Source organism: Mytilus trossulus, chromosome 9, assembly GCF_036588685.1.
Source record: "Mytilus trossulus isolate FHL-02 chromosome 9, PNRI_Mtr1.1.1.hap1, whole genome shotgun sequence".
Lineage (NCBI taxonomy): Eukaryota > Metazoa > Mollusca > Bivalvia > Mytilida > Mytilidae > Mytilus > Mytilus trossulus.
The window spans coordinates 21,063,533-21,076,108 of record NC_086381.1 but is presented as its reverse complement, the minus strand read 5'-3'; the positions used below and the strand labels follow the sequence as shown (position 1 = coordinate 21,076,108).

Sequence of the window (12,576 nt, the reverse complement as noted above, 5' to 3'; positions counted from 1 at the left end):
ACTTTTTACTGATACACAGAAGAATACCGAGGACATTATTTACTGACAACATGGACACGGAAGCAGTCGAATTTATGTTCTTTTTGAAAAGGAATGTCTCTGAATTAAAGAGACTTGGTTCAGAATGGGGCATGACAACAGATGAGATCAATGCATGCATTGACAAAGCACTAGAAAATGAGGCTGATGTCCCAAGGGAAAACGAGAATAGGATTACAGCAATGGAAATATGGCTAAGATTTAGCCAGGGTGTGAAATTAATGTTCAAAGTGATTTTAATCACATTTACTGTCTTGTTTTGCGTTTTTATGTTAGCATCCTACCATGAAGCAACTGGAAATTACGTAATGAAGGTTCTACAGCCTTATGGATACGAGGTGTTTCGTGCGATTCGTCTTGCCACACTGCCTCTACACAAGATAGTGAACATAACATGTAAGAGGAACAATAATTCAAAAACTGTAGTTACTATTGTTGGTTCACTTATGTATAGTGTTTAATAGATTCTATAGTCAGGCCTGTACACAAGGAATCTAGGTCTATCACCAAATTTATGTTGATGTTCAATTTTTTAACCATGGTTGCTTCACATATCCTCACTTTTTCCAAGCTTTTCCCAATTTATTCAGTGTTATTTGGACTAACCTATCTCAAGAATTGTTTTATTTAGTTTTATATATTTTCTCGTATTGCCCCTGGTGGTCTCTTTGTTGCACTCTTCATTGTTCTTAGAGCATGTAGAGTTTGGGAGGACATGGGTTCAATCCCTTGCCGGGTCAAACTAATGACTTGGAAATTAAAGAAATTCAAAGCTTCTTAATTTAGCTCCCAGCACAAAAAATAAGCAATATATAGCAGGTAAGTTGACATGTCAGCTTGTCCCTCTATGACAAAGCAATTATGCATGTTCATATTCACAGTGCATATTAACATATTTCCTATTGAATATTTATTTAATTTCCCACTGGATGTTATCCAGCCATCCACATGTGTATCCTTCTTTATTTGTCTATGGAATTTAGTCCTTTATTCTTGCATCAAAGCAAGGACTTATATATGTCCCTGATCAAAGGCATTACATAAGTGATTAGCATAAACTGTCAAATTGTTGATCACTGTTATCATTGTTAACACCTGTGATCAGTCCTAATTACAGGTAATTGAATTAATTGTCCACCTATAATATACATGTATATTTCATTACCATGATCATGATGATTAAGGCTGCAATATGCATGAGATTTATTGCATGTTATTCATGACATTATTTAAAACTTTTAATTAATTTAAATGTTTATTTCTGTATGTACTAATAATGACCTTAAAAGAAGTTCAGAAAGACTTAAATGTATTTGTAATACAACAATTTTAGCAGTTTTATTTCTTAATATTTTTCATTTATATATATATTATATGCCTGGGCCAAAATGCAGTAAACAAGTGATCTGATCGAAACATCCAACCTTGTAAGCGAGAGAAAAATCCAAAGATTACTGATCACTTAATTTTGAACAGATATAGTTCCTATTAAATTAAGACAAACAATATATATCATGTATATAGACAGTGGGGCTGCAATTGTTTCATGAAAGGGAAATGATATGGAAAACATATATCCAATGTTCTTTGTTCTGGATGAAAATCCAAAAAAAAGAGATTTCTTAGTGGGGTATCAATAGTGTTAGATAATTCTTATTCGATAAGCCAAAGAATGTGTAGATGGAAAATAATTTTAATAAACATGTAAGATTTTATATACATGTACATGATAAATATTGAATTTCCAAAATCAATAATACATTGTAACATGATGTTATATACTACAAGTAATGTAAACCTAAAATTGAAAAAAAGAAACATGAGACCTTTTTAAAACCAGATGTTGTTATAAAGCATGATTTGATTAACTATTATCAAGAAAAAACAATGGCATATTGATAATATTCAAAAGTACAAAAATGTATGAAAAGAATTTTTAGAAATAGTCCATCAGTTCCCAAGGCTAAATGATAAATCTACTGAAGATTTGGTCTAGTAAACCATTCTCAAAAGGACCAGATGCTTTGACATATCATTTGAACAAACATTAAAAAATATTTGTCAGTTATGCATGTCACTTAACTGGACCAAACCAATTTTTACTGGACTTGCCCAAAGTCCTATATTGTTAGCTTGCAGATAGATTAACATAATAAGCTTGCAGATAGATTAACACAATATTTAGAGCTAGGAAGATGCAGTATGAGTGCCAGTGACAAATGAATGAGAAAACTCACCTTCAAAGTCACAATTTATAAAAGGTAAACAATTATGGGTCAAGGTATGGTCTTCAACACAGAGCCTTGGCTCACATTGAACAACACTTGTTGCTTGTTTCTGAATATGAATATATATTGAAATTTATTATACTTCATAATAAAATATTGCTTGCGCTAACTCTCTTTTTCTCAAACTCTCTTGACTTGAAATTTGAAACAGATCTGAGAGTACTCACGGTTATCTGACAGCTAGTTCAAAGCCACTAACAACTAATAAAAAAATCATGCCTCTAAGACTAAACGCATGACTTGAGTGGGACCCCCTTAGGTCAGTCAGCGGGCCTCCCTTATGATAAGTTCTGGGTCCGCCACTGATAAGTCTTCTTCATTCTACATACAAAACAATGGTTTATATCTCGTGGCTTTAATTGTCTCTCTGTATTTCATTAATCTGTGCTGATAACAGGCTATTATTTGAACTTGGAAAATTTTTAATTATGGAATTTGCATAATTTCTAGTGCTGGAAATTTTTAATAAATTCTATGCTTATTTGGTAAAAAAATGTATTACCGTATAATGTTTTGAGCGGATCATAACACTTTCCATACAATGTATTTTGTATAGATAGTGTTGTGCGCAGCACAGTTCATTCTATTGAAAATGTACTATCTCCTTTGTAATAGACAGTGTTGTGTGCAGCACAGAACATTTGAGTACAAAATAAACATGGAATTTATTAAAAAAATTCCAGCACTAGAAATTATGCAAATTCCATAATTAAAAATAATTTCAAGTTCAAATAATAGCCTGTTTGATGTAGTTTATTGCGGAAGGTAAAGTTACTGTTAAAGTCCTTTAGGTTTCCTGAAAAGATTTGGCAGTTTTTACTTGTTGACAGCTGAATTGACAGAATATATATCTTATTGGTTGTAAAAATATTTGACTTTTCCAACATTTTCTTTGGAAGCTCAATATTGCCTAAAAAAGAGTATATATATTTTACTAAATTAATTGAATACTGTAAGTGTTTGTAAAGTTTAGAATGGCAATTTAATATTGTTCATCATGATTACCAGCCTCAATTGAAATGTTTTTCAGCTTATTATGATGCAGAATGTCTATTGGACAATCCATTCTTTAGGGAGCCGATCCAGGAATGTGACCTGTGTATGGATACCCATGAAGTCAAGCTGATGACTGAACCCATACATTGGGTTGTCAAGAGACACTGCCAGCAACAACAACCTTTTGTTTTCAAGGTATACAATTTATATAATATACTGATCATAGTCATTATAGTACTTGTCTTTTCGTATCTTTGAAAACAAAATAGCATTGTGCACCACCTGCAGCAATTCTTTTATTCAAATAAAATTTAGAAAGCCTTATAACAAACAACAACACTTAAGGGGCTGCTGCAGAAAATTAATTGATCGATTCGAAATGTTCTGATGCCTAGGGCACTGTCATTAGAATATCCGAATAATTGAGTTTTCTACATGAAAATATTGTCTGCCATGTCTACTAGTATTCAAAAGACAGTGGGCAGGATTGAGTTATGGTATACATTTGTGAGCTCTTCAAACAGTTTTGATAGTTCATATACACCTAATCGCTATTTTTTCGATTCCGGATAAGTTCTAAAATTACACAACTTTCTTATCTAGTTAAAGCTATTTTGGACCCTGTTTAAACACTGCACCATGCATGATTGTATTTAATGAGACCTGTTTAAACCATCGTAAATACTTCAAACAAAATATTTTTTGATAATAATTTGAGTTTTATAAAAGTGAATCATAATCTATCAAAGTTTCCTATTGATCACTTTTAAAATTTTTCCTCTTTCCTCCTCTAAACAGGAAGTTGTTTAAATGACTGTTTTTTTTCCAAATTGGACTAAGTAGAGATAAAGTGTATTTTTTTCTAACATTTATGTACTTGTTTCTGAAGTTACAACATTTCACAAACATGACATATTTGTACGTGAGAAGGGTGAAAATTGCTAGACCACAAAAGTTAGTTCTAGGAGTATCCTGACTATTACATACAGTTTAAAGCATACTTTGTAAAAATTCAGAGAACTTGATAACTCTATGATATGAAGAGATTGTGCTAAGTTTAAAAAATGCCAAGAAATTTTAAATTTATATGAGAAAAATAATTATACCAAATTAAAAATTCACTGATCATTTTAATATCAGCATCTTCTGTCGATGTGTTAATGATTTTGCCTTTAGATTCAGACCTGTATTTATGTATTTATGTTATAATTTTTTTACATTACTTAGCCAAAAATGGTTCCAACTGTAACCTTTGAGGACGTGGTAGATCTGTACAACAAAAACAAAGATGTCCTTGATACATCAGTGGCCAGATTCTATTCCACAGACCAAGAAGTACCGGACATTGGCAGTTTGTTTGGATTAAAAGACAATGATAACCTAAAGAAGAAAACAGGATTAAGTGTGCACTGGTAATACATTGTATGTGTGTTCTAGAAAAAAAAAGCAAAGCAATAGACATATTTACACTCTTAGGTATTTAGCTGAATTGTCTGTGAATGGCCCTTGATCTGTCTCTAAATAATATATAAAAATAATTTGTGAGTTCTAATTTCATAAGAAACCTTTTTGTCGAGCCTTCAACTTTTGTCGTAATTTCATAAGAAACCTTTTTGTCGAGCCTTCAACTTTTGTCGTAATTTCATAAGAAACCTTTTTGTCGAGCCTTCAACTTTTGTCGTAATTTCATAAGAAACCTTTTTGTCGAGCCTTCAACTTTAGTCGTAAAGCAAGACATAGCGATCCTACATTCTGTCGGCGGTGGTGTTCACAAATATTCACCCTGTGGTTAAAGTTTTTGATATTTAAAACTCTATCAAACTATCCTGGATTTCTACCAAACAGATGCTTGTTTATGATCATAAGATAGTATCCAGAAGAATATGTTGTAAATACAAAAATCTATTTTTCCGTATTTTACTTATATTAAGTAGACTTAATTTTCTGCCAGGAAACATTACTCAAAGTTTTTAAAATTTTAATAACTTTCTTAAAATATCCTGGATTTCTACCAAACTTGGACAGAAGCTTGTTTATGATCATAAGATAGTTCGTATTCAAAAGTATATTTTGTAAAAAATTAAAATCTATTCTTTCAGTATTTTACTCATAATTGGACTTAGTTTTTCTGCCAGGAAACAACTACATTCAATCAGGATTACATAAGGTGTAATTATGTGAAAAATACCAGTCTTGGGACCGAATTTCATTGCCACATATTATGTTCTTCTTCAGGGTATCGAAGAACATGGCTAGTAGCCAGATATTGAGGAAGATGTTTCCAAGACCAGAATTTGTTCCCCCAGAATCAGAAGTGGCATTAGAGAAGACACTGTACATAGATGGTCCAAGGTCACAACTATTTGAAATAGTAGGTTTAAAAGAGCAAAACAATATAATTCATTTGATTATGTGTATTTGTGTTTTTTAGGGTTGAAAGGTTATGCTTTAAATAGCCACCTGATTCTTTTTTATCTCTACTCTACTTCACTGTACTTTGAAATTGTTTGATCTTTGAACTTCGACAAATGTTTGAGGGCAAAAATGGGCGTTACTGCCAATGTAGAAAAATATTTTTGAAAAGCAAGCAGAAAAAGTTCCAGGACTATGAGCGCTGTAGAAAGTTTTTAAAAAACATCAAGTAAAATTGATATACACACATACACACTAGAGCTACATTTTTAGGTATAAATTAAGGTTAAATTGAATGTTTTATAGAGTTGAAATGTACATATGTTAAAAAGATAATTAGTGATAAATGAGTCTGTTTCTCTATATGTTTTACCAGTCGTTGCAATAAGTTGATTTATACCTTCCGATATCATTATATAATCTCCTAAGATGTTGTTGCTTACTGTGAAAGTACTTTAATTCGTGGGTATCAATTTCCGTAGTTTTAGCAATATTTACATGTTCGTGGGTTTTTAAATTCGTGGATTTTCTTTTTCTTAAAAATAATAATTGAAAAATTATAGAAACGAAAGTGACAAATAGTCTGGATTGAAGGAAATTGCAAAGTAAACATTGGCGGTGTAACTAACCCATGATAAAGTGATCCACAGATTAAAGACCATCAAAGGTGTTAATTAGGCCATAAAGATGTCACCTTAAGAAAACTGAAACATAAATAAATGCTATAAACGTATCTTGATTTGTCAAATAATTCTTATCAAAATCAAGCCCAGCATGAAATTATTATTTCTTATAGTGTACGAGAACTATGAGGATTTAAAATGAACACTTTATCATACTAGCATATCAATACCGGAAATCTTACTTTTATCGATCAAAACTATTTTTTATGAGAATTAAAACATCATATCAGTAGTCAAAATACAGATGAGGATCTTTCCATGTCTTGATGTGGACAATGGTTGTTTTATTTCGTTGGTCACTTAAATTCTTGGATAGAGTCACCCACGAAAACCACAAAAATTGGTACCCCACGAATAAAAGTACTTTCACAGTATATATCAGATTTGATAATATGTTTGGCTTATCAGCATACAACTGATTTGAGAATATGTATGGACTATATAACAGATTTCAGAATATGTACATGATGTATGGCTTATATGACAGGTTTGAGAATATTAATGGTCTATGGCACAGATCTAAGAATAAATATAGCCTGTATAACAGATTTGTGAATATGTTTGGCCTTCTGTTTAGATCTGAAAATACGTTTGACTTATACAGCTGATTTGAGAATATATTTATGGTCTCTTTTATAGATTGGAGGGTTCTACCAAGCTGTATTTGTTTCCATAGTGAAGGGAAACAGAAAGGCTGTATTTTCTTCAGTACAAGAATGCAGTGATGTTTGTTCCCCTCTCCATGTTGACCTGAAAGAAGGAGATATAGGTAAGTGGTTAGAATTTTGTTGTAAAGGTTATTCCAGAAATAAAAATAAAAAGGGGGAATTCTTGGGTTGGAATTATTTTTGTATTGGGGTAGGTTATGATGTTCAAATTGATTGCTTATATATGCAAAGAAACATGCAATTGTATGGGTGATTGCCATAAAAAGAGCCTACCCCTCATTCCCATATTTTTTTACATAAAAATTTGACCTGAACTGGCCACTTCATGCATAGTTTTTGGTCAAAATATATGAGCAACAGTTTTATTCGAAATGATATTTTACATCATTTAATAACTTCGTAGGTGACCTGTTTCCAGGCAAAACTTCTGTATATCTAATATACCAGTATTATCCCAGGGAAATTTATTTAAGAATTGAATGCTACTTTTTGTAAATTTATTGGGGTGTAAAAGCGTTGAACGAAGTACATTTTGTTCCGCAATTCATTCTAAAAATGTGCACACGGTCAATGCTTTTACAACCATATGAAGTTCCAAAAAGAAGCATTCAATACTTATAATTAAATTTATTAGCTATGATCATGAAAAAAATAAATTTTATAACTTTTTTTTTCAATTCACCTATGCACTCTATTGTGGGACCACATGTTATCATGAATGAAAAGTTTTATTGAGTGATGCAATTGCTTGAGGAATAACACCTGATGTGCAGAATATTATGCTAGTTATGTTTTTTCACAAGAATTATGACCAGTTGTAACTTAAAATATAGCCTCAAACATAAATCGATTTGTTTACACCAATATTTCCTCAGTAAACTTCCAGTTTAAATGAATTTTGAACTAATTGCTTCCTGTCATGACTGTGTGGTGTACCATTATGAAAAGAGTACTAGTTTCCTCATCAGTTGAAAGATCTGATGCAAGATGCAAAATATATAGAAATCAATAACTATACTAATGAAGTCCTTTTGACTTTGATAATTACATGTATAAATAATTTAAAAAAGTTTTACTGATAGAAGTAAAGACTAATGATTTTATTATTGTATTTTTTCAGTGGTATTTGGTCCAGGAATGTGGAGACTCAATATCATGCCTAACATGGAAGATACCAGCATTGTTTATGTTGGATCCTTTACAGTGTAGTCAGCGTCTGACAAAAAATCAATGAACACTAAACAGATACAACTTTTCAAATTCTCCTCTGTTGTTAAAAATATTCAAAAGAACAAATCACTGTCAATTCTTCTCTTTTTTACAAATCCTTACAATTGCTTTTAAAAGTTCTGAATATCTATTTTGTATTACTGACATAATATTACATTTCTTATGCAATAAAAGACTCTCAATGCATTAATTCAATGCATACTTTTTCATTCTTTGAGTCTCAGTTGTTTTCTCGAGCTGGATACAATACAACTAAAGGAAATTATAAGATTATCTTTGTACATGTATATAAACTGTGAAAAGATTTTATTAAGAAATTTTGATATGTGTGTTATAAAATTGAGAATGGGAATGGGGAATATTTCGAAGAGACAACTACCAGACCAAGAAAGTTATTGAACCAAGAGTTTAAAATCTTTATGTTGAAGTTGTCCATTCAAAAGTTTTACTGATAGTTATCAAAGTTACCAGGATTATAATTTAGTACGCTAGACGCGCGTTTCGTCTACATATGACTCATCAAGTGAACCTCATATCAAGATATTTATAAAGCCAAACAAGTACAGAGTTTAAGAGCATTGAAGATCCAAAATTCCCAAAAGTTGTGCCAAATATGGCTAAGGTAATCTATGCCTGGGATAAGAAAGTCCTTAGTTTTTCGAAAAATTCAAAGTTTTGTAAACAGGAAATTTATAAAAGTGACAACATTATTGACACTTTTAATAATTTGGATAAGTATTATGGGATAAAACATCATAAATTTGCTCTTTTTATTGTAACCAAAACACCATTCTATTTACCTTAATCCTAATACATGTGTCCCTAAATAATTGTTTTTCTTGTAATGGACCAATCTTGAGTTTGTTTTATGAATGAGTTAAATATCGTGTGACCTGAGCTTGATCCATCTGCTTGATCCAAAGCTATCATAATTAGATTAGTTTTTGATTCACTAAACCATCTCTATACCAACTATGAACTTTCTATTGTAAGTAAAGGTCTGAAATTGGCGGACAGGAAGGTAAATAATTATCTACAGGCCCAAAGCAGTTTGTGTTGCTCACCTTTTATAATAATCTGCATATATATTGAATGCCGTTTCTATTGTTGTTTTTTTTTATAATAAAAGTATATGGACCTCAAAAGGTAGTCAACCCCTTTTGGAATTCTATTCAGAAGTTATTTGAGTAGTGGTTTTCAAAACACCACATAATCTGTTTTGATCTTGAAAGAAATACTTCCAAAAGTCCTTAAAAACTTACATTTTGCATGACATGTTCTGTCTGATGCAATCACTGAGGTAAAAAATTAATCAGTTAATGAAAAAAAAAAAAGAAATGCAACCTACTCACATTTGGTCTCTAAGGGTTAACACTCCCAATGATATTTCTGAATCTATGAAAAAAAGAACATCAATGTAAAAACCACTTTTTGGAATCTTTTATAATGGGAGAGACATTCTCAAAAGCTAACCGAACTCGTGATAAGGTAAAAGCATGATCACTACACTTACAAAGAAGCTGTAGAAATAGACAACAAAAACATGTGCACATGCTGAAATGTCTCACCTTTATGTTAATATTCCTAGATATGAAGCATTACTACAACTATCACATAAACTAAACTTGATCCAAGAATATGAGATCAAGGTTAGATAAACCAAATTAGAAATACATTTACACCTAACAATCACTTTATACACAAAATTTTTATTAGATATGGTTGACCAATTGCATATTTGAGTAAACTTAACGAGGAAAACTTAACATTTATCAATGAACCATGAAAATGAGGTCAAGGTCAGATGAAACCCTGACAGACAGACATGCATACCTTGCAATAATTACAATAAATTTGTCTGACATTGGACTCACATTCTCCTAGTAAAATCATGGACATGGACTTAATTAACTAGGAAAAAAAGTCTGCCAGACAAATTTTACTACTGGACCAAATTTACTGTTACACTTACAATCGTTCAACACACCAAATATAGTTGACATGTTACTGTTGTATTATAAGTATTATAAAACAGATCTAAAAACAGAAACTTAACATTGAGCAATGTAAAATGAACTGTAAAAATGAGATCAGGGTCCGACAAACCTTGCCAGACAGACATGTACACAGTACAATCATTACATACCTTAAATATAGTTGACCTATTGTATATAGTATCTAAGAAACAAACATAACCAGGACAATGTAAAACTGACAAATGAACCACGAATGTTGGGTCATGGTCAGATGATAATTACCTGACAGACATATCCACCTTACTATCATTCCACATATATAAAGTTCACCTATAACATATAGTATCTAAGAAACAATCATAAACAGGAAAACGTAAGACTAACAAATGAACCATGAACATTAGGTCATGGTTAGATAATTATTCCCGACAGACCTATACACCTTACAATCATTCCACATAAATAAGTTGACCTATCGTATAAAGTATCTAAAAACACATACATAAACAAGGAAAACGTAAGACTTACGAATGAACCATGAACATTAGGTCATGGTCAGATGATCATTCCTGACAGACATATACATGTGCCTTACAATCATTCCACATATATAAAGTTGACCTATCATATATAGTATCTAAGAAACAAATACATAACAAGGAAAACGTTAGACTGACAAATGAACCACGAATATTACCTGACAGACATATACATGCACCTTACAATCATTCCACATATATATAGTTGACCAATTACATATAGTATCTAAGAAACAAACATAAACAGTAAAACGTAAGACTGACAAATAAACCATGAATATTAGGTCATGGTCAGATGATAATTACCTGACAGACATATACACCTTAAAATAATTCCATATAAATATAGTTGACCAATTACATATAGAATGTAAGAAACAAACATAAACAGTAAAACGTAAGACTGACAAATAAACCATGAATATTAGGTCATGGTCAGATGATAATTACCTGACAGACATATACACCTTACAATCATTCCATATAAATATAGTTGACCAATTACATATAGAATGTAAGAAACAAACATAAACAGGAAAACGTAAGACTGACAAATGAACCATGAACATTAGGTCATGGTCAGATGATAATTACCTGACAGACATATACACCTTACAATAATTCCACATAAATATAGTTGACCAATTACATATAGTATCTAAGAAACAAACATAAACAGTAAAACGTAAGACTGACAAATAAACCATGAATATTAGGTCATGGTCAGATGATAATTACCTGACAGACATATACACCTTACAATAATTCCATATAAATATAGTTGACCAATTACATATAGAATGTAAGAAACAAACATAAACAGGAAAACGTAAGACTGACAAATGAACCATGAACATTAGGTCATGGTCAGATGATAATTACCTGACAGACATATACACCTTACAATAATTCCACATAAATATAGTTGACCAATTACATATAGAATGTAAGAAACAAACATAAACAGTAAAACGTAAGACTGACAAATAAACCATGAATATTAGGTCATGGTCAGATGATAATTACCTGACAGACATATACACCTTACAATAATTCCATATAAATATAGTTGACCAATTACATATAGAATGTAAGAAACAAACATAAACAGTAAAACGTAAGACTGACAAATAAACCATGAATATTAGGTCATGGTCAGATGATAATTACCTGACAGACATATACACCTTACAATCATTCCATATAAATATAGTCGACCAATTACACATATATATAGTATCTAATAAACAGGAAAAAGTAAGACTGACAAATAAACCATGAACATTAGGTCATGGTCAGATGATAATTACCTGACAGACATATACATCTTAGAATCATTCCACACACCAAATATATATAGTTGACCTATTACTGTTGAAGTATAAGAAAAACAGACCTAAAACAGAAACTTAACATTGAGCAGTAAACATGAGATCAATGTCAAATAGAACAGGCCAGCCTGACATATACATCGTAAAATCTTTTAATACACAAAATAAATTTGACATTGCATTGGCGTTCATTATCACTGAACTAGTATATATTTGTTTAGGGGCCAGCTGAAGGACGCCTCCGGGTGCGGGAATTTCTCGCTACATTGAAGACCTGTTGGTGACCTTCTGCTGTTGTTTTTTTATTTGGTCGGGTTGTTATCTCTTTGACACATTCACCATTTCCATTCTCAATTTTAGTATTAGAAAAACAGACCAAAACATAAAACTTCACCTAAACCTAGGTCAAGTGAA

At 31.4% G+C, this 12,576-nt stretch overlaps 1 protein-coding gene across 1 annotated transcript; it reads left to right on the top strand.

The window, feature by feature from the left end:
• The first annotated feature begins 10 nt into the window (after positions 1-10).
• LOC134685295 (uncharacterized) lies at positions 11-8,506 on the top strand. Its single transcript, XM_063544920.1, has 6 exons — positions 11-435; positions 3,358-3,518; positions 4,551-4,735; positions 5,559-5,694; positions 7,058-7,187; positions 8,207-8,506. Exons 1-6 carry the CDS (start codon positions 51-53, stop codon positions 8,293-8,295), a joined length of 1,086 nt encoding a protein of 361 aa, XP_063400990.1. The 5' UTR covers positions 11-50; the 3' UTR covers positions 8,296-8,506.
• Positions 8,507-12,576: the final 4,070 nt, after the last annotated feature.